This window comes from Rosa chinensis, chromosome 7 (assembly GCF_002994745.2).
Source record: "Rosa chinensis cultivar Old Blush chromosome 7, RchiOBHm-V2, whole genome shotgun sequence".
In the NCBI taxonomy this organism is placed as follows: Eukaryota; Viridiplantae; Streptophyta; class Magnoliopsida; order Rosales; family Rosaceae; genus Rosa; species Rosa chinensis.
In genome coordinates this window covers 50,014,236-50,036,965 of record NC_037094.1, presented here as the reverse complement: position 1 = coordinate 50,036,965, position 22,730 = coordinate 50,014,236, and the positions used below count along the sequence as shown (strand labels likewise).

The window sequence follows — 22,730 nt, the reverse complement described above, 5'->3', positions numbered from 1 at the left end:
GAGAGATATATGATTTTCAGTAACATTTGTGTGCTTTGTTTTGATATGAATGTTTCGGTTTTGATTTGGTTTGATTTTCCTTATTTCTAAATTTTATTGATCAGGTTGCTTTTCATATATCCAGTGCAAGGATTAGCTGGAGACAACGAAGAAGGATCGACAGATAAACGATTGGGTTTTTGTATTTCTGGGTCTGGTAAGAAGTTGTCAGTAGTTTGATTTTTTTTTTTCTCATATAACCTGACTCTCTATGTTTGTGTTCTTTTGTATTGTCACTTCTATATATTGTGGATTTTAGGAAGTTTGGCAGTTGATTTTGCGATTAAATTGTATTCTGAATTATTAATTTATTAACTTGTCAGGATGCTCTGGATCTGCTCAATAGCATCGCTCAATCTCCATATGACCAAGACAAGTTCCGCCTCATGAATTCATTGTGAGAATGCATCCTCAATAAGGTCACCCAATCCCTCTTTCTCTCTTAATTCACACTTGTTTCTGTGAATATGTGCTTGGTTTGTTTCTCATTGAATTTGATATCTGTGAGAAACCCAGTAATTTGATTAAACTAGTGACACAGAATTGGGTATGTTCTTGGGTTATGAGTTGGAATTTTATATATTTTGAGTGTATTTGATTGCAGAAGGGCTGAAACCCAGATTGAGATTTGTTCAAGGCCAGATATTTATGCTTATTTTACCTTGGAAAGTTTAAAGCTTGATTTAGATTCATGAAGTTGATATGATATATGTGCCTATTTCTGTACTGGTAATAACCAATTTAATCATGGATCGAATTGCTTTGTGGTTCCGGTTTGTTACTGTGTAATGTCCTACTTAACCTGGATTATGGCTTGCATAGTCCAGGTACAAGCTTTGCTGCTGTGAAGTTATCAAAGGATCAAGCACCAAAGAAGTGAGATTTTATGCCCCTTAAAACCAATTGATTTTACCCATTTTCAGCTAGTGTTAAGTGTTTGTCCTAGAACCCTATTTATACTTATATATTAACTATTCTATTTAGTTAATGACATGTTTAGGAAGAAGAGATTGGATGACGTGTGCCACGGTGAGTTTTATTTTGCCTTCAAATGTGATACTCCCATGCATTGTTTGTACAAAAGCTATTACATAAAGTAGACCAGTGATAGGAGTTAACTTAGTTATTCATGTTTGGTGGTGTAGGTAAAGTAGTAGTGGATGCGAAGGTGGTCAACAAAGGCGATACTCCAAATTTGATGTAGGTGATTACTTCATTTAACAAACCAATCTACAATTCATTAAACGAGAGTCATTTATACTCGAACTTTGGTAAGACCTGTTATGCTAATTTGTTCTTCTATTTTGTATATCCAGAGCAGGACACAAGTTAGAAGCCGCCATTGAACAACTAGGTATCAATGTTTCTGCAAAGTAGCTCTTGACTCAGGGTTATCAATCAGCGGATTTATCAACTGCTTACTTCAGTATGGTGTAACTTTTGTTTATGGAGTTGATGTTGTATATGGACAGGTAACACCCCTATTTGGTCGTAAATGATGTGTTATTCCTATAGGTCTGAGTACGTGTATCAGTACAGGAGTTATTATTTACTTTTCAATTTCTTAAGTACAAAACACACAATTAACAGGGCATTCATTAGCTTTCTATTTTCTTGTCATTATTATTTCTCTATTGCTTATAAATGCTAGCTTTTATTGGGTTAATGCAAGGAATTTCCTGTTTTTATACAAGGAAAAAATTCCTTGCCAAAAGCCATTTTTCTTGTAGCTACTCATTGCATACTTTTATTTCAGGCTACCATATCTTGACTATGTGGCTGCCTAGTTATGTGACTCCTTATTTGGATGTCTGATTGTCTAAAACCATGTTAGGATGTGAACAATATTTGATGGTGATTCTAGTTCTTAAAAGGCAATCTATCAATTTACCCAGGTTTAGACATCAGAGTGTTATCAAACTGGGTAGTTTCTCAGTTAGAAGGTGTGGACATCCTTTAGTGTTTCATTTTCCTGAAAAATCATGACATATTTCTCGTTTTTCACTCAGATGTAGTCCAGTCTGGCATTTCTTTTCAAGAAAGCCTTAGTCATGGCATCTTGTTTGTTTTTAATGTCTTACTTTCTCTTATAGGGCATTTCGGTGTAAATAAACTCTTTCCAAAAAGAATGCAGGATTGGCTTCATAGATTTAAATATATGTAACAATTGTAGATATGATTGGGTTAAACTGATCGAGGATCTCTCTTTGTACAGTTTTACAGGCAAGTGATCAAGTTGATTTGTTCCTCTTACCAGGTAAAAGTTCCTTTCCTATTTTCTTATTAATTTCAGTATATCTTGTGTGTTAAATACAAACAATAGTTGACTGAATTTGCTTATCCTCCTTGCTTATAGGAGTAGCATTTGACAGACCTGGGAGACGTTTGGCTTGCGTCGACAGAGGGTATGATTATGCATATTACTGGCTTAGATGAAAATTTTATTTTGTCTTTCAAGTTTGTGAGCTGAGTTGTTTGGAGGTGTCATTGTGTACTTCCCCCTTATACATAAGGCTACCAGAGATGTGAATACTGTCCGTGCCCTATATAAGAGTTTTAACTTAAGTATCATATTTTCTTAACCAAAAAAATTATTATCTTATTCAGATTTATGACTTAGTGATTTTAGCCCATGGTCTTCTACAGTTATTATGATACTTTTCTTTCCCACTCTTTTTTGTGTGCAAGCTCAGATGATGTCTGATTACTTTTAATCTGATTCATTTTACATATACAGCAAATCTTGCTCAAGTGAGGGAGGCAAATCAGGCAGATCAAGCAGAAAGACAAGAAATGCAACTTGCAGAGCTAGTTGATGGCTGCAAAGTCTACTACAGCTCAGCAATGAGGAGTTAGAAATGGTCAAAGCTGGTGCAGCTCAGCAAAATGAAGAGTTAGAGGCAATGAAGGCTAAAGCCACTGCACAAAATGAAGAGTTTGGAGGCACTAAAGGCAAGACAAAATCATACTGACATACTTTTACTTAAATTGATGCGTTATCCTCCCAAAACTGATGGTATGCATACATGATTCATTTGTGCTGTTGTAATTATATTATATCAAGGAAATGTAATTAGTGTATAACTGTATATAGTGAATACTAGGCCTTTCTTAGATGCAGCTCTTACCTATATTAGGATGAAAATTATAACTTGTTGTATATGTTTTGTTATATTGCAGATTGGTCTAAGCTTCAAAAAAGTACATCTTGCAAACTGTCATTGAAGGCTTATGGAACTTCTAGAAAGACTTGTATGTATTCCGATTTATTTTGAAATTGCTATTAAGGATGGATATTGACATTTGTTTATTTTGGATCTGCAAATGTAATAGAGATACGTGTCTTATATTGTATTGGAATTGAGTAGTTTAATATTGATAACTGGTTTTTGAGTACATTTCATTTTGTGGTGTTGGAATATTGAAGGCTACTTTGATTTGTATTGACGCACTAAGTGATCAAGTTTGTATTAGCAATCAGGAAAAATTGCCGATTCAGTTACCAAACCAATTATCTAACAATATGGTCACTAAAAGCATGTCAGAGAATGGTTTTTAATGACCAAATTTTGCTATTCAGTGACCATTGGTAACACCTTTAGTAATGATTCATAGGTCACTAATGCCATTACTATTTGTGACCATAAGATTGTGGTCACTAAAGACATTTTGAATTAGTGACTGTAAAATCGTGGTCGCTAAAGACAATTTGTATTAGTGACCAACTTACATTTGTTGGTCACTAAATAGAATTAGTGACGGACCTATAGTGACCACCTAAGTTTGGTCACTAATTATATTTAGTGACCAGATTTGTTACTTTCAGTGACCAATGTAGTGGTCATTAATACCCAGATTTGTTGTAGTGAGGGTTTGGGGGAAGAGCCGGAGAAGGGTCGGGTTCTGGTCTGAGGCGGAGAAGGAAGAAGAGGACGGTTCGGTTCGGAGATGGAGGAGGAGGTTGGGTGCTGAACAGAAAGGAAAGTGGGAGGAGAGGGATAAGGCTTCGGGGAAGGGCGAGAGAGAGTGAGTGAAGTAAAGTGGGAAAATTTTGTTCCCCGCGTGTACCAAAGTTTTTTATTTAGTCTTTCCATGTTTTTGAAAATTTTAGAATGAAAATATAGACATCGGTCAACAGTAAAAATCGATGTCAGTAATATGCATAGAAATCGGTATTTGAGGAATCGATGTTAATGACATTTTTTTACATCGCGTGAATTCCTCACCGATGTAATTGTCGTGATGTCGTCATGTAAACCAAAAATATTAACCACAGCTTTCACATGCACAAAAATATTATAGAGTATGAAGTTCCAAAAACTTCTTGGCTACAAATAAACACTTACTCAAGAGCCTTCCCTGTCCGTGTATCATTGTGGAAACTACTCCATTGTTAACTTTTAGGACAACTGTTGTCAAGTCAATATTCGCATATATGGCAAGAAGATCCATGGCACATTTATTAAACATTGAATAAGTAGCTGCAGGATAGCATATGCTTTGAGTATGGGGCATGGAAAAGACCTGCATATCACCACATTACTCAGATAATGCACTTCCTATCTGATCATTGATAAACTAAGTAGTTCCACATGCACAAATGATGCTAAAGATTCTTATAATCACCACAATGAATAAAAAATTAACAGAACCTCAAAACTATTCAAGTATCCATCTTATCATTTCCATTAAGACGAAAATTAGTGATCAGAAATTCACACAGACCGAAAATCGATTTGTGCATCACAACTAAATTGTAAAAGAATCCTGACAAACTAACACCGAAGTAAATAAAAAGAAAAAGGCAACTTCATCCTTTCAAAACGAAAAAACTAATTCTTTCGAAACCTCGAAATGATCCATACGATCATCTCTATTAGCACGAAGATTAGTTATGCAAGTTTGCAACTGAAAACGGCAAAGTGCAACTTCAAAACTAAAGAATCGGAATGCCCAAAAACTAACACGATCAAACCAGTTTTCGGCAACAATTACAGTTCAAATTTTACTTCAACAAGAAAACCAGGGTTACCTTGATGGTGAGGTCGAGAGGGAGAGCCTAGAAGATGGAGTTGTTCTTGGAGGCTCGTCTCGCCGCCTAGCTCTTACCAGCCTCGAGGAGCACCGATCCCAACTGCAGGGCGCAATCAATGAGCTTGATCTGATCAGCGTCGGAGTCACGGGAGTCGAGGATCCACATGAAGGAGAGATCGATGGTGAAGGGCGGCGAGTCGGAGAAGTCGAGGAAGGTCTCAAGGAGTCGCGGTCAAGAAGGTTGGGATGTAAGGGTTTGTGGAGAGAGAGAGAGAGAGAGAGAGAGAGAGAGAGAGATTGAGATTTTGCTAAAGGGTTGAATCTGAACGGAAGGGAGGGAGAGAGAGCCAACGGTGGCAGTTTTTGTAATTAAGTTTAACTCTAGTGGTAGGTTGTTAATAAGTGACCTCAATTATCAGGAGGACATTTGTGGTGTCTGGATTATCATAAAGTACTTTAACATGACCTCTTTTATCATTGTCCATTCTCTCTCCAAACATGTATTTGAGGGCAGAATTGAAATAAAAAAAATTAAAAACTAACCTTTTTTAACATCACTTCATTATTCATAAGGACTAAATTAATATTACTAATAATTCATTATGGATCTTTTTATCAAGTGGGAAACTATGTGACATTTTTATTATTTCGATTCACACTCTAATATGACATTTTCCATCATTACCCTAAACAATAATTTGCTTATCTGCAGATAACTTCCCACTTACCCACTATGTGCATTTCATCTAAGACAAAACTTCGCGCTATCTGTATTAACTCCCCACTTATTTTGAAAAAAGCTTTTCCATAACTATTTAATCTATACAATTATTAGGAAAAGAAAGCTTGCTCTTCATAACTGATTTTTTTTACCAATTTACCTTTCATATATTAAAAAACTTTGAATAAAAAAATCAATAAGGATAATAAAGTCAATCTATAAAATTAAAATAAAAGCAAAATTAAAATAAAAGTAGTAGAAACTCCCCACTACTTTTAACTACCTCCTCACACACTCTTGAAAAAAAAAAAAAAAAAAAAAAACCTCCCCATGCCAGTTAATAATTATTCACACCCATATCAGGTGTGTTTTGTTCTAATATTAATTATGAAACCACTCAAGAAATTAGATAAAGTTTACTTCCTTTTCCATGTGGATATTATTTATTTTTAAGAAAAAAATTATTCACCATTCTTTAAAAAAAAAAAAAAGGAAAATAATAATTATTATTTTAAAAAATGTAGCCGTTGCAATTAAGCATAGGAAGTGAAGGAAAACGCGGTTAGGCTAAGCGTGTGAATCCGCCGAGGATTAGGATAAATAATCCAAATTTCCTACAATTAGAAACTCTACTCCATCTCCTTCTACCCCTTGCAATTTGCAAACCCTAACCCCAAAATCAATTTGTCCCTATAGTTGTTGGCGAATACCCAATTCCGATTTTTGTTCAATCTCCGATACCCACTTGTAATCTTGACTAAAGATTCGATCTTTGGGGATCAATTTTTTCTCTGAGAAAAGAAGACGAATAAAGGAATTAGGGTTTAGGAGTTAGAGGAGGAGGAAGATGGTGATCACGATTGAAGATTTGAGGAAAAATGAGACCAGGCTTTGTGGGTCTTTCTTGAAAATGGTTGATGATGTGAAAGCCATGGCCACCGACCCATCTGAGCAACAAGTGCTTCTGACCCAGATGGTTTTGAAGGAGTTGATGATGAATAGGAACAAACCAGAAGCAGCATTCTCACTTGGTTTTCCCAAAAAGAAGAGATCTGGATCTAGAGGGATGCAAAAGCAGAATCAGAATCAGAAGCAGAGGATCATCATCAAATTCAAACGCTGCGTCTCTGCCACTACAGGTATTGCTTCTTATTCTTGCTCTGTTTCCCCTGATTCTGGTATTGTTGGATCTAGAGGGATGCAAAAGCAGAATCAGAATCAGAAGCAGAGGATCATCATCAAATTCAAACGCTGCGTCTCTGCCACTACAGGTATTGCTTCTTATTCTTGCTCTGTTTCCCCTGATTCTGGTATTGTTGTAAACCCAGACCCACTTCATGATGATCAGAAACAGGATTTGAAATTGAAATTGAAATTGAAGAGCAAGAAGAGGTGCTACTCTGAAATCGAACAAGCAGGCGATGAAGGTTTCGAAGACATAAACTCGAAAAGGCTGAGAAAGGGAAAGAATCATAAGAGGGTCTTACCAAGTGCGCAATCGATGACTGAGTATTTTCCAAAGGAAGAGTTGCAGGATCGTTTTCGTGGTATGGGTGGTTCAAATTGGAACAATGTTGATAGAATAATGGAATAATGTTTTGGTGAAGGATTTAATTCCAGCCTTAAGATTTAATGCATCTCTTGTCATTCAGGATCAGATCACCCAAAGCCAAGAGCAAGAGCAATAGCAATAGCAGGGAAGAGGAATGAGATCAAGATCAGTATGACCAGCTTTGCTTTGTCCTTGTTAATCTGCTTTCTGTGAGTGTTCTTTGAGTTTTTGATTTACACTTGAATCAATTTGTGTAGTCTTTGATCAATATATATGTACATAGTTATCAAGTCTTAAAATTTCTTGTTCATTAACTCTCTACTCTACTCCATTTTCTCAGTCTTGCAGTTTATGTTCAACAGTAATTCAGTGAACAACTTTCATTTTTCCGGTATGGTTTTTGTAATTTTAATACTTTCTCTATTTCCCCAAAGCTCAGTATCGCATATCTTCATTCTCTTTCTCTCAGATCATTCAGTATGCTCTTTGAGTTTGGGGGAAGCATCCAATTTCTTCTTATGTTTACCTGGTATGTTAGCTTACATGTGCTCTTTTAGTTTTAGACTGGGCTTATTAATGCTTTTAATCATTTATCTTTGTTCATTCTCTTCTTAATGGTGACAACTCATATATAAGAATTAGCTATGCTTCTGATTTTTACCCAACTGGCATGGTGTTCTGCTTGTGTACTATAGGTTGAATTACTTGCACTAGGCTATGTTTAGGATGAAGGATGTCTAGTTTCAACATCTTTGTTTCTTTTGTCCGGAGAACTGAAGGAATGTTGGTTTAATTCACCGCAGCAATTTGAGATATGGCTCATTAATTTTGGTGCTGATTAATGGAATGTGCTTTAGTTTGAGCTGCATCTGTCCTTGTTTTTGAAATGATTTGATGTCTTAGTATGCAATTTGAGCTATGTTTTTCAAATCAGGTTGGTTTATGAATTATTTCCATTTATTTTCATGAAGATGAGTACTCTCACATTTAGGTTCCAAATCTTCTTTATTGCATAAAACTTCCTAGAAGTAGGGATGCAAAATTCCTCACCGAACAGATGACGATATCAGCTATTCTCCTCCCTGTCGAATTGTGCGTATGGAAGTAGCTCTATAAATGATATTGAAGTTTGACATTGGTTCCCTGGTGGTGAGTACTTAAAGATCTACCATATGGCAGGAGAGCAAAAGGCCTATATATATATATACACTTGGTCCCTTACCTTTTGGTTATTGTTTTGGTTCTTGCTGCAGGTTTCTGAACTTATGCTCGTCCTTTAGTGAGGATTGGATGATCTGTTTGAAAAAGTGAAACTATCCTCTTTGTAATATCTGAATAAAGTACTTGTACTTCTCCAACAGTCCATCTTCTTGAGTTTTTTTATTGCATATCTTGTTTTATCCCGGCCATATATAAATGAGTAGACTATTTTTCGCTGGGGGTTTATACTTTGTACTAGTAAACATTTGTAAATCTAATTTCTGGCGATATTGTTGTTATATTAAATTGCTTAATGACCTACGATTTATAGATCACCTGAAATCCTGAAATTGATTGGTTATATAATTTCTAGCTACTACAAAGCAATAGGTACATGTATGCAACAACGACATATCAAATAAAATTACATCATCACACACAGGCTAAAGTCTCCATGTAACCGCAATTGTAGTCATCATCTCGTGAGCCATTTTGATAGGGTAACTCAGAACAGATACTCTTAATTAGCATTATAAGAGTTGACCTCAGAAGTGAGTTTTTGAGGACTTGGACTTGGTCTTGGTTATATATATTAATATATATATATATATATATATATATATATCTATAGGCCCTTCTAGTGAGGGATTTTTTTTTTGGGTCATTTTATGGGATCGCTTATTAGACTCACTTTTCGATCACATATCCACATATTAATCGTGCAGTTTTTAGGCCTATATGAATAGATTACCTCTACAAATTTTCAACCAAATAACTGCGATTTACAATTATAAGTATAAACGGTTCAGGTTGGACAGATTCGGTTCGTCCATTGATTTAATATAGTTCAATACCTTAACAATCATCAATTTGGCTGAAAATTTGCATAGGTAATCTATGCATTGGGACCTAAAAATTGAACAGTAGATATGCCAAAATGTGGGTCATATAAGCGATCCCTTAAAATAGTCAAAAAAAGATCCTTCGTGGAAGGGCCCTATATATATATGTGTGTGTGTGTGTGTGTTGTTTCTTTGATTTCTATCTTAGGGTTTGTCTACCATGAAATTAATGTACTAATACATCAAGTAGACAAATTTAAGATCAAGTCAGGCTAGTCTACTTATAAATAAAGACTTCTTCTCTTATTTATATAAATGTAATTTTTTTTTTTTTTTTATATATTTGTCTTAGGTAGAGGTATGCGGGCCTAGTCGTGCTTCGTGCCGTGCTTGGGCCGGCCCATTTATTATCGTGCCGGGCTCGTGCCGGCCCATTTACATAAACATTAAGCCCGGCCCGGCCCATGGCCCAAGGCCATATCGTACCGGGCCGTGCTCGTGCCGGGTTAAAAAGGGGCCGTGCTCGTGCCTACCCACTATAAAGCACGATTTTAAAATCTTAATTTGAACAAATAAAAATTAATTTTATTTAACTATTTAGAAAATTAAAATAAATTAAGTTCTATAACGTTTTTCTTAATCTTAGCTTTTTAAGATTAGATTTCTAATAATTTTTTATATTCCACTATAAGAAAGAAATGAAAAAAAACTCAAAATATATTGTTTTTAGTATATTATTGTGAGATTAATCTTTATTAATATAATGAAGATTTAGTATCTATTATTCTTTCCTTCATTCTATAGTTGTATTATTATGAGATTAGTCTTTATTAATAAACATATATTTAATATTTAGAAAAAAAATTACTTATGTCAAAACAAGGATATAATGTTTTGTTTCATTAATTTGACAATATAAAAGAGAGCATTGGTGGAATTGTCATGAGATTTTAAATAAAAATGTCTCATATTCAAATCTCATCATTGTAGTTTTTTAATATTTTTAAAAACAAAATAAAATTTTGTGTTTGTAACGGGCCGGCTCACAATATATCGTGCTCGGGCCGTGCCGGGCCCATTACGGGCTCGGGCCGGGCCTGGCCAATGGGCCAATATTCTTAGGCCCAACCCGACCCATTATTCTAACATGCTCGGGTCGTGCCGGGCCACTAACGGGCTTGGGCCGTGCCGGGCCGCTTTTAAACGTGCCGGACCCGTGCCGTGCTCGTGCTTAGTGGCCCGTTTGCCACCTCTAGTCTTAGGGTTTGTCTAGGGTAAATTAATGTACCGATACATCAAAGTAGATTAATTCCATATAGAAATAGGCTAATTTGAGTTCAAGTCAAGCTAGTATACTTAAAAAATTTTACAATATGTTAACATATGACAATACATACAATTACCAATTTTTAGACTTAATTACTCAAATGAGAACCTACTGCAATTATCACTTTTAAGACTTAATTACTCGAATGAAAACCTACTTTACTCTAGCGAGGATCTTATTTACCTTAATTAAGACTTTTTCTAGTTACTGTAAGGAATTTGACATAAAATTCCTCTTGCGGAAGCAGACAAGTGCAAAACAATATAGATAAACGAGCGAGAAAACAAACACGAACTTGTTAACGAGGTTCAACAAAGAACTTTGCCTACGTCCACAGACTGCTTGGGTTTCACTATAGAAGAAGAAGAATACACGAACAAGAATACAAGAATCTGTCACAAGAAGTTCTCACCAACTCTCAAGACCTCACTTGCTCTCTCTGTTTAATGCTTCAAAGACTTGATCTACTACTACAACATATGCCCCTATTTATAGATATCTAACTAGACCCTATAAGACCCTATATGCGTATGGAAGTAGCTCTATAAATCATATTGAAGTTTTTGGAAAATATGCATGAATAATAAAGTGGTAGTTTCATTTTGTATACGGCACCTTGGCAAGATTCTGGTTTCTTAATAGAACTAATAGCTCATGTACACAGAAGATGATACAAAAGTCTAGTTTTCCAGTGTTAACTGCTCTGGAACCATCAAGATCAAGATCATTATGAATAACTTTGCTTTCCCTTGTTAAGCTGGTATTGAGTCTTTGATTTACAATTAAGTCAAGTCTATTATGTGCGTCTTGTTAGCTAGCTTCAGCGTTATCAATGATGATATGTACATAAGAGTTGTCTACTCCATTGTCTTCATCTTGTACGTTCTGTTAGATAGTAATTCGATGAACCAACATTCACTTTTCCAATATGGTTTCGTTTAATATTGAATATTTTTGTATTTGTTCAAGTAAATCCCTATTTGTGTGTCTGGCCCAAACTCTAAGTTACTTGACCTAGTGGTAAAAGGGTTATAATTAGAGGGAATCTTGGAGAATATCTTAGAGATATCCATTCATTTGATGATTACATTTCCTTGTATAATTCAGATTCTATGCATTGTAATCCTCTATATAAAGAGGCCCCTATTATCAATGAGAACACATAGCAATTCTCTCTCAAATATCGTTTCCCTGAAATACGTTATCAGCACGAAGCCCTAACCCTGAAACAAATAGCCATACCCTGATTCAAGAAGCTAAAAACCTTGCATCCGAATACAAAACCTTGAAACCCTTTTGGCCTCCGACACACATCTTGAAGCCCTCCTTCCCAGGAATCCAGAACCGGCCGGAAACCTACTAAACCGGCCACCGGAATCTTCAAACCACCCTCAGCAAATATCTCACCGGTTCACCACCTTCCAGACTTCCAATTGCTACCCAATTTTTTATAGAAGTAGCGTCTTGATCCCAACATCCGGGAACCAGAAACAATTTTCCCGGAACCGGCCACCTCGTCCCCGAACCAGCCAAAAGTTTTGGCTGCACCTTAAACCTGCAGAAAAGAAAGAAGAAGAAAAGAAGAAGAAAGGAACAGGCCCAGAAGCCCACTGACCCAAGCCCAGAAGCCTGCTGACATTAGCCCTAGGACCAGCGGCCATGTCAGCACTACCACGTCAGCATCAGTGCCACGTCTGCCCTCTGGTCAACATCGGTCAACTTCCGGTCAACGACTTTTCCGGCAACTTTCCGACCACTTTCCTGCCATTTTCTGATGACTTTTTCCGGTCTAATTTCCCCGCGACCTATTTTGAGGTATTTTTTTACTAAACGTTCCAGTTTTTTTTTAGAGTTTTTAAATTCAATTTCTCTTCTTTTTCTCGGGGACATGCAAACTCCCTTCTTCTACCCCCTTTCTTCATCATAGGGGAGACCTAATTAAGCCGAACTGTGGGGGTTCCTGCTCACTCCAAGCTTGGAGCTTGTTGAGATCTCCAAACTTAGAATTTGTAGAGAATTTATGATCGACCACTTACGTCATTGTTTCGATTTAATCTAATACCTCTTGGAATTGAATTTCTTGGAAGCAATTACGCTCAGAAATTCCTAATTTCTTGGGAGCAACTACGCGCAGAAATTTTATACGTTTTCGTGGTAGCCTTTTATGCTCCGAAACTAACCCTAATTTCTTGTTCTCTTTCAGGATGAGTAACCTGAACAAATTGGACTTTGCTCAATTGGGAACAACTGGCTCTGGATATCACAGGTGGGTTTGTGATGTCCGCTAACATCTCAAGGCCAATGGAATCCTAGATACGATTCTCGAGCCTAGCCAGGACGAGCTAACTGTTGAGAAAGCTTAAGCTTTGGAAGCCAATAGAGCAGCCTTAGAGGAAAATAAGGAGAAAGTCATCATCCTAATGACTCGTCATATGGATGATCCGCTCCAGTACGAGTATATTAATGAAGAAGACCCCAAAAGACTGTGGGTCTCACTCGATGAAAGATTTGGCAACGTCCGTGACTCCCTGCTTCCTGACCTACAAGTGAGATGGCATAGCCTCCGCTTCTGTGATTTCAAGTCAGTTCTTGAATACTACTCGAAAGCACTTCGCATTAAATCCTTAATGAAATTTTGTGGTAAAGAGATCACAAATGCGATTTTGATTGAGAAGACTCTCTCTACCTTGCCCGTCTCTGCATTGATGGTTGCTAAGAACTATCGAATTGATATTACTGCAAGACGGATCACAAGGTTTCATGAGCTCATTGGAGCTATGAATGTCGCTGAAAAGCATGACAACATCCTTGTGAAGAACTATAATTTGAGATCTATGGAAATAAGGCATATTCCTGAATCCAATTATAGTCGCGTCCTAAGAGAGGGCGCCAAGAGAGAAACCTAATCTTAGGGATACATTTGGACGTTCTGGTCCATATAATCACTCTATTTGGGAAGGTAATCGCCAAAATAGGCGAACAAGGAACCGAAGAGTTCAACGTGGAAAGAGAGAGGGAGGCAACGCCTCTAGCCATGTTGGTGGAGCCACCAACACTAAGAGCCATCTAAATGATGCTTTCAAAGCTCCTCAATAAATGGAGTTTGAGCAAAGAGATGTATGTTCTCGATGTGGAGTGTATGATCATTGGGCACACATTTGTAGAGCTCGTGAAGAAATTGTCACCGCCTACAAAGCATATTGTGAATCAAGAGAAGCTCACCATGTGAAACAAGAAGATCAAGAAGATGATCTAGAGTGAAGGGTTGAAGACTACAAATCTGGCTGGGATCAATAGATCGCCAATTTTGTTTAAGTCTTTTTATTTTCCAAGAGATGCAATAGGCAATTGCCATATATTTTTGTAGTAGATGCCAATGGTTTAGTCTTTCTTCAAAATAGGCTCACCCCAAAGTAAGTGTGATGTCTTGGAAGCATCTGAGATTAGTGGTACTTAAGCGAGCCTTGCTCCACTGACATCTCTTTACTCACCTGGTCACATTCATTTTGGAATTACCAAAAGAAGTTAGACGACTACCGTTGTTTTGCATTAGCTAGCATTTTAGATTAGATTTTCTTTAGTCAAAGAGACAATGATGTGACTTTGTTGGCTTATGAATAAAATTTCGAGTTCTTTTCATTATGACTCAATTTTGATTCTGAGAATATTACTTTGTGACTACGATGGCTGGGTCATCAGTATTAATTCAAGGACATGGAATAGCCCAAGTTCCACTTGCCAAATGGCACCATGATTACTGTTACAGAAACTCTCTACTCTTCTAGGACGAATCGCACCTATGAATAGCCAACGGATTCCATGCGAAAATGCATGTAGAGAACGGAAATGAGTTCCTTTGCAATGCCTCTAACGATTGCGAACAAAGGTGCATCTTAGAGAAGTTTATGTGTCTCTCTATAGGACTCTATGTCACTATTCAAGCGATTAAATGCAATAAAGTTATGAAAGAAGATCTCTTGGATTTTGACACATATTGGCTTTGTCAGGACAAGACAGATCATCCTAGTCATGATATGATGATCCGTCTGCAAAAGACTTCACACGGACATCCATTCTCTCGAGCGAAATGAAGCATGAATCAAAGGTTGATTCTTGGACTAAGTGTGACCGCCGCCGCTGCCTTTGGCACCGCCGCTGTCCACCACCAGCCTAGGGCTGGCACAGTCCCTATCCATGATGCCATGGATGGCGTCCATCATGGCGATGACGACCCAGGTGATGTTGCAATCACCAACTTTGCTTCAAATAGCGTTTCAGACGCTTAGTCCCAACCAAAATCCTCATTGGTTGATTCTAAGGCCTCTCGCTCGCTTTACAAAGCCCGTTCCATAGGGAAGTTAGGACTGAGACCGTCCTATGCAAAGGATATGAAAATACTCATTATGTTCTTACATAGAACCCATGGGGATTCTATGGTCTGATTCAATCAACTTGCGGACGTTTAAATATCTCATGACATTGATTGACACGCAAACACGCTGTCCACGTGTTGTGCCATTGTCTACTTGTAATGTTGCTTATGCTACACTCCTAGCACATATCATATGACAACGGGCTCACTCCCCAAATCATCCTCTTCCGTTGACAATGCTAGAGAGTTTACATCGAAGACTTTCGATGATTATTACATTGGGACTAATATTGGACATTATATTCTCATGAACATACCCAATTGGTCTCGTGGAAATGACTACAATGGTAGTCTGGACATTGGTAATGCACACTAATTTCTTTATATCCGCTTGGGGTGATGCAATATTGCATGCAGCTATGCTAATTTGTCTACGACCTAGTGCCACTCAATGTACCTCTGCGTTACAGCTAGTGACTGGGTACAAGTATCGTACTTACGCAAATTTGATGTGCCTTTATGTGCCAATTGCGCTACCACAATGCTCTATAATGGGTCCTTACAGACGAATGGGTAACTACGTTGGATTTAAGACTCCAACAATCATCTGCCACTTAATGCCCTTGCAATCCGATCTCATTACCGCTAGATTTGCGAGTTGTCACTTGGATGAGACAGTCTTCCAATCGTTAGGGGGAGATAAGAACACAGATGTTCAGTAGGAAGGACAGGAATTGTAGTGGCCTGTCCCCACTATATCTCATCTCGATTCTTGTTAAAGTGACGAGATCACACAAATATGCTGCAAACATGCCTGCAAGGAAGTACGTCCTTACGAGAGGACGTAGCGCCACCCTACATGGAGGTAGGCATGGCGCCAACACCAAAGAGAGTATCACTATGGCGTTACAGGCCATGGCCCCAGCTAGGATGCGTGGGAGGCCCGTGGGTTTTAAGGATGCTTTGGCACAACCCAATCCTTTGATCATCGACACTCAAAATCCGTCTCATGAGAATCTTCCGGGTTAGGGTTATCGTTGGGGGACGTCTCATCGTTAGAACCTATTCCTGAGAATATAGAGCTCTATGAAAATTGCACTAGTGTACATGAGACGTGGGATAGAAACTCCATCATAATTGATGATGTAGTTGCGCATTTCGTTGCGCATGTGTTTGTTGAGTCTGATGATATCGAACCACGCTCCGTTGATGAATGAATGCCAACATAGAGAAATTTGGCCTAAATGGAATGATGCGATCTAGGTTAAGTTGGCTTCTCTAACGAAGAGGAGGTTTTTGACCCAGTGATGCCAACACCTCTTAACATAAAACCTGTTGACTAATGGGTCTTCATTAGAAAGCGTGATGAGAAAAAGAGATGGCAATCTCGCCTTATAGCACAAGGCTTCTCACAAAACGCCTTGGAATCGACTACGATGAGACACATTTCTCTCGTAATGGATGTCATTGCACTCTACTACCCTGTCAGTTTGGTAGTTTCCAAATAACTAAACATGTAGCTTACGAATGTAGTCACTACGTATCTCTATGGGGATCTAGATACGGAATATATATGATGGTTCATGGTGAACTTCATTTACCCAAGTCAAGTGGCTCTAGACCATGGAGCGCGTTTGCAATAAGGTTGAAACACTCACTAAAGTGACTACTTGATTGGGAAGGGATATGCCTGCGCGTTTCCATAACAAGTTTCGGATTCTATCGCGGTTCATGTTGGACATGATCTTCATTAGAAGCCCTTAAAGAGTTAAGGGAAACCGCTGAACACTTGAAATCCGAGTTTGAGATGAAGGATTTTGGGAGAACATGATTATGTCTCGGTTTGAAACTTGAGCATCGTGTTGATAGATGCTTTGGCAATTTGACAAGGTCAAGCCTTCAAGCACTCCCATGATTGTCTGTAGTCTTGATCCTGAAAAAGATCCTCTTTGTCCAAAGGATGATGACGAAGATGTGCTAGAGGCAGCAGTGTCTTACTTGGGTACAATAGGCGCATTATTGTACTTAGCTCAATGCACAAGACCGGACATCTCATTTGTAGTGGACTTGTTAGCTAAGGTATACACTACTACAATTAGTGGCTATAAGGACACCATATGAGGGCACATTTTTATTAAGGGGTCCTGATAGACTTACAAGGACTACCTAAAAAAACAAGAGCAACACAAATGCTGGCCCGCCCTTTTTTTAGCCAAAAGTTAAACTTCTCAGTTCCCACCTCTTTATCCCACACAAACTCACACTTTGGCCTCTATGTTTCTAGTGACCTCTCTCTCCCGTTTGCATCTCTTCCTCGACGAACCAAATCGGAGCTCAGATTCTCTAGCTCTGAGCAAACAAATTTATTCCTAACGGATAGGTAATTCTCTCTCCTTCTCGATATGTCTATCTTTTTTTTTCTTGCCAGATCTGTATGCTTTGGTTCTGGGTAACAAAGCTTTAAAATCTTTTTCTGTTGCCTTCAACTAGAATCAATCTAAGTTGATTAGTGACATCTAGTTCGAATCTTCCATAATCGGCGTCATGAGTTTCATTTCATTCTTATATTGTCTTTGTTCGATAAACGTTTAGAATTGGACAATTGGGCATTTATAATTTGCTTATAATTTTGCAGGGCGAGGTATGTAAGGCCGTGGTCTACTTAGAAGTAGCCTCAATAAGGCAAATCGATTTTGTCGGCTATCACATTCATTTAAGGTATTGAGTTTTTGATATTTTAGAGCTGTAAGGATTTTGTTCGATCATCAGAAGGCTATAAATTTGAGTGGAATGTCGAAAAAAGCTTACACATATCCTTCAATTCCTTGTAGAACGGCCTTGGTTCAAGTGGGTTTTTGATTTTTTTGATTGTTTGTTTCAATTTTGATGTCGTTTATGAATTTAGTGGATATTGATTATTGGAGTGGTTTTGTGTTGAGGTGGTACAGGACCAAAGTGGATGTTAGAGAACTTGCAATTCAATTTGGGTGTGTTCAGTTCATTCTCTTCTTGCACTGAATCTTTATGTTAACCATACACACACATAGGTAGATGCATATGAATTTTCAAATTCTTTTTCCTATTAACAGTCCTTGAAATGAAATCCCAAGTAGAAGCTCTTGGACAGTTAACTACAGATGATCTGGAAGGAAAGGTGAGGACTCATTATCTTGGCTACTCATTCCATGTTTGATCTGGTGTGTCTATAATTCAATATCATCTTCTAATTAAAAAGACCCATGGAAAGCGGGAAGAGAAAACAGATCACACATGTTTTAGAAAAACAATATGGAAACAGTTAAAAGGAAGCTCAATAATCTGTTGAAAATGGTGGCATAGTTCCAGTTGTATAAGGCATGCATATATACATACAAACATGGTAGTGGGTAGGAACATAGATTTCATCATGGGTAAAGATACATATTATCTTTGTGTTGGATAGCATGTTCTTTGTATCTTGTGTTTCAAAAAATTTATTGCAAATCAGCTTCTTTGTTTCAAATGCACTTTGGTTATTTATAATGAGCTGACCACAAAGAAAATTGCTGACCATATAAGATTACGATGGTACACTGTTTAGCTGCCTAATTGATAGCAGTAGGTTGATTTACCATTTAATGTGCTTATGATTGTTTCTCTGCTCAAACTGAATTTCTTATCATTTCAAATCTCAACCAAAATTGCACCTTTTCGCTATGTTTTAAGTTTTCAGGTTCTAGACTTGATCATTTTTAGTGGTATTTAAAGTTCAATGTAAATGTTGCAGATTCACACCTCCAGACATTTCCTCCATCCGAGGACTGAGGCACAAGGGAATACCTCTAGTGGTGCAGATGGTACACACAGTTCCTAAATATGTAGTTGCTTTTGTTGTGACTTTCCTACATTATTTCACATTTGTATAGTCATGTGAATGCAATTCAGTACCTAATGCTTTGAAAGTTAACTTTGTAGTATACGAAGGATGATAGGAATGGTTGAATTTCATTCTGTTTTAGAAGCATGAATCTGAGTATGGATAATTACTTTCCCATTTTTCCTATAATGGGAATGAATATATTTGTTTGCTGCTTATATAGGACCGAAAAGGAATGGAAAGGGCTGCAGACTGAGGTGAGTGAATTATCTGAGGCCGGACCCTAAGGGGGTAGATAACTCAGTATCCTATTTTATTTTTGTTTTTAGCACGTCAAAATTCTTGAAATCTGAATCTAAACAATAATATAATTTTTGGTGGTATGGTTGAAGAGTGAACTTTGAATCTTTTCTCTACTTTTTCTTGTATACAAGATTAGTCTTTTTATCGTACAACTGCTGAATATGTCTACTCTTAAGTATGAACCAAAAGGTAAGGAATATGCTCTGCCTCTACCTTGAGAAAGTTGAATGCATTTTTGTTTTCCTAAAGATGGCTGAGGTACTTATATCAGCTCGTATTTCCTTTTGGCTTATATGTTCGATCTTATTATTATTTTAGCTATCTTAATTTGATATACAGTTTCATAACCATGTCGTATGAAATTTGGTATAATTATTTTTCTTGTCTTGGCTCATTTTGGCTTTTCAAGTTTAGCTGTTTGTTTGCTTTTCGGTTTCATCTTGCTCTGTTTGTTTGCAAGTTGATATTCTTCTTAACTAGTTATGAAGCAGAATGCAATTTGTATACTAGTTTCATTAGCTATGTTGCAATTTGTGAAATAGAATATAGTTTGTTTATCAATTCATGTACTGGAATTTTCATTGTTCACTGGCCAAAGTCTAATTTGTCACTTAATCTTTCCTCTTTTTGTACGGGCTATATATAGTGATTATGTAGTGAGGTTTACTTTCTGATTAGATGCAATGACAACACCATTGTTGTAGACTTTTAAGCTTAGAAAGGCAAAAATTTATGTTGTAAGTCTTCTCTGTTTTTTATATTTTTATTACAAGCCCTTTTTGTTCCCTTTGTCTTTCATATTATGATGATTTTGTTTTGAAGTACAATTATGTGCGAATGTGGAAAACATCTTTTTCTTTGGAGCTTTGGAGTAGATGCCTCCCGCCAAAGCTACAAGTACTATGTGAATGCACACCAAACTAAATATTGAGGTATTTATTGGATGGGCATGAAGTTCATTTAGGATTGTTTTTATAGAAATCTCTATTGCTGCATTAATGCCTTTTTTTTTTTTTTTTCAATTCTATTTTTGCTCTATTATGTTTTGGCTGATCCACAAGCCAAATCCAATTAAGTTACTCCAAATGGAGTACTCAAAGAGACTAAACATAAATCTGAACATTTAGCTACCTACAGCAGCACATATTTTCTTATGCGTAGTTGTCTTTGTCGTTTACATTGCCTTGATTATTCTTCCACAAAATTTTTCAACGATAAGCATCATCCTTCTGAAAACAATAAACATAAATCTGAACATTTAGCTACCTACAGCAGCACATATTTTCTTATGCCTAGTTGTCTTTGTCGTTTACATTGCCTTGATTATTCTTCCACAAAATTTTTCAAGGATAAGCATCATCCTTCTGAAAACAATAATCAATTGTATTCATTCATCATTACTTGAGAGTGTCCACTTCCTCTTCTTTTATTTTGTTTTTTGTTGGAATGTGAAGCTTGTGATCGATTATGAAACGACCCTCAATAGTCTTCTGTTGGCATTATCTTCATTCCATGTTATAGCGGTTCATGCTCATTTTGACAGAGCCTCTTGTATGGTGCAGGTCTACTATGCTTTATAGAATGCATTGGGTTATCAGTCTTCCATCCATAACACTATTGTCAACGTACACAAATGAAACTGCAATTCCTAAGGTAGCTTCCTTGTCCTTTTATTCAATTATTCTGTTTTTATGTATGTCAAATACTTGAGAGAGCTAATGGCCTTACTACCAAAAATGGATATTTTCCTAGATATGTAAGTTGTTGGGCTCCTGTTAAACATAATTTTCATTAAGGAGTTATAAGTTATCATCTTCTATGAAATAATGTAAAAGCTAGAAGACGAAGAAAAAGAATGTGTTGTGGGGTTATTTGTGATTATCCACAATGTGTAGCTTAAAGTCAGGATGTTGATCATAATATGATGAAAGGTACCAGTAATATGCTTGCATGATAGATCTCTATTACTATTAGATAAAAGCTGCAAATGTATTTGACACAAACTTAGTAACTGAATTGCATATGGTTTTAGTTTTGGCTGCTAGGTATATAACACAAACCTTATAGCAAATACATTGTATAAGTTATCTAAATTTTTGTTTATTGGCTTGTTTGTGTAGGTTCTTATTTTGGCAAGGACAAATCGTTGGAGTTCAATCTATTCAAGGTTGACATAACATACCTAATGAGAAAATTAGCATTGTAGTAACGATACTTTTTAAATTTCATTTTGCAGTTGATTCTCATTAGATCGGATCTTAATTTGTATACATATTGTATTAGTGTATTTTGGTGAATATTCATTTTGGCACTTTTAAGAATGCTTGCAATATATTTTTTTTTTGGATGGTTTTTAACATTTAAGGACCCGGTTTATGCGTCCTAGTAAGGTATAGAGGACACACTATTCTTGATATGGGAACACATTTTACGCGTCCTCTATTAGATACAAGGACACTTACTCTGGACTTTAAGGACATAGTTTAGGTGTCCTAGTAAGGTAAAGATGACACATTTTTCTTGATATGAGAACACAATTTATGTGTCCTCTATTGGATATGAGGACACTTATTTTTTTGTTTAAGGACACAGTTTTAATGTCCTTGTAGGGAAAAGAGGACACTTTTCCAGTGTCCTTAAATGTATTAGAGGACTCTTTTCCCGTGTCTTTAAATCATGTTTTTGTAGTAGTGATAGCTCTGCACCAACGCGACGCCATTGGATTGGTGTAAAAGATATCTTTCGATACTAGAGATGTACGACTGATATGGGCATGATCTATCCCTACAAAGAAATTATGGATTTAGACCCATCACACACTAGGAACGCCGCCAACACTAGCCTTCATCGACTATCCCCATCCCAAAACTACGTGTGTTTTGGAAGGTTTTGCTGATATTGGGTATCTCTCTAACCCATATAAAGGTCATTCCCAAACTGGTTAAGTGTTCACCATGGGTAAAGACCATGATATCTTGGAGGTCTGCAGAACAGACCCTAGTCGCTGTATCTTCGAACAATGCAGAGATTATTACTCTTCACGAAATGGTTCGTGAATGTGTATGGATTGGATCCATAATTACGCATGTTCGAACAATTATGGTTTGAAGTCTACCACAGATGAGCCTACGTGCATTTTAGGATAATGTTTTTTCGTTTTGAACAAATGAAGCAAGGCTACATCAAAAGTGACAACACCAAGCATAATCAGTAACAACAGACTCTCCTCAAGATCCAAGTGAACTAGGTTCAATCTGAGGACAGTATGGCAGACTTGCTCACTAAGTCATTGCCTAAATTCCACTTTCGAGAAACATGTTGGTAGCATCGTTTGCGGAAGTTATCCGAACTCTAATGACTGTAGTCATCAAGGGGAGATGCAGACATTAGGGGGAGGTGTCTATATGTATGGTCTCGAAACGTGAAGGGTGTGTTGTGCTCTTTTTCCCCTTCGACCGAGGTTATTTTTGTCCCACTGGGTTTT

The 22,730-nt window shown here is 37.2% G+C and overlaps 1 protein-coding gene and 2 long non-coding RNA genes across 10 annotated transcripts; all 3 read left to right on the top strand.

Annotated features, from left to right (window-relative positions):
- The first annotated feature begins 102 nt into the window (after positions 1-102).
- LOC121048832 lies at positions 103-1,486 on the top strand. 3 transcript variants are annotated; one of them, XR_002927989.2, is made up of 4 exons: positions 103-196; positions 363-915; positions 1,185-1,239; positions 1,356-1,486. It is a non-coding gene; the product is annotated as an uncharacterized LOC121048832 (long non-coding RNA). The 3 variants fall into 3 exon arrangements; XR_002927995.2 differs by having other exon boundaries at positions 1,185-1,243; positions 1,356-1,482; XR_005802997.1 differs by lacking the exons at positions 1,185-1,239; positions 1,356-1,486 and adding an exon at positions 1,024-1,036.
- A 4,897-nt stretch (positions 1,487-6,383) lies between these two features.
- Positions 6,384-8,823, top strand: LOC112180951. Of its 6 annotated transcripts, none has more exons than XR_005802996.1 (5): positions 6,384-7,065; positions 7,143-7,341; positions 7,447-7,555; positions 7,687-8,495; positions 8,600-8,823. XR_005802996.1 is itself a non-coding variant. In XM_040510399.1 (3 exons), exons 1-3 carry the CDS (start codon positions 6,642-6,644, stop codon positions 7,709-7,711), a joined length of 834 nt encoding a protein of 277 aa, XP_040366333.1. In that variant the 5' UTR covers positions 6,394-6,641; the 3' UTR covers positions 7,712-8,802. The 6 variants fall into 6 exon arrangements, 1 of the variants encoding a protein (XP_040366333.1); XR_005802993.1 differs by having other exon boundaries at positions 6,394-7,341; positions 7,687-7,737; positions 7,816-8,495; positions 8,600-8,801; XR_005802994.1 differs by having other exon boundaries at positions 6,396-6,892; positions 7,025-7,341; positions 8,600-8,801.
- An 8,494-nt stretch (positions 8,824-17,317) lies between these two features.
- LOC112180262 lies at positions 17,318-21,605 on the top strand. The gene is made up of 9 exons (XR_005802999.1): positions 17,318-17,467; positions 17,723-17,934; positions 18,036-18,074; positions 18,177-18,241; positions 18,854-18,923; positions 19,167-19,983; positions 20,069-20,178; positions 20,809-20,899; positions 21,367-21,605. It is a non-coding gene; the product is annotated as an uncharacterized LOC112180262 (long non-coding RNA).
- Positions 21,606-22,730: the final 1,125 nt, after the last annotated feature.

Coding starts and splice junctions, on each gene's coding strand:
- LOC112180951 (XM_040510399.1), top strand. CDS start 6,642: ATGGTGATCACGATTGAAGATTTGAGGAAAAATGAGACCAGGCTTTGT. Junction 7,342..7,446: donor GTTGCAGGATCGTTTTCGTG/GTATGGGTGGTT, acceptor CTTGTCATTCAG/GATCAGATCACCCAAAGCCA. Junction 7,556..7,686: donor TCCTTGTTAATCTGCTTTCT/GTGAGTGTTCTT, acceptor CCATTTTCTCAG/TCTTGCAGTTTATGTTCAAC.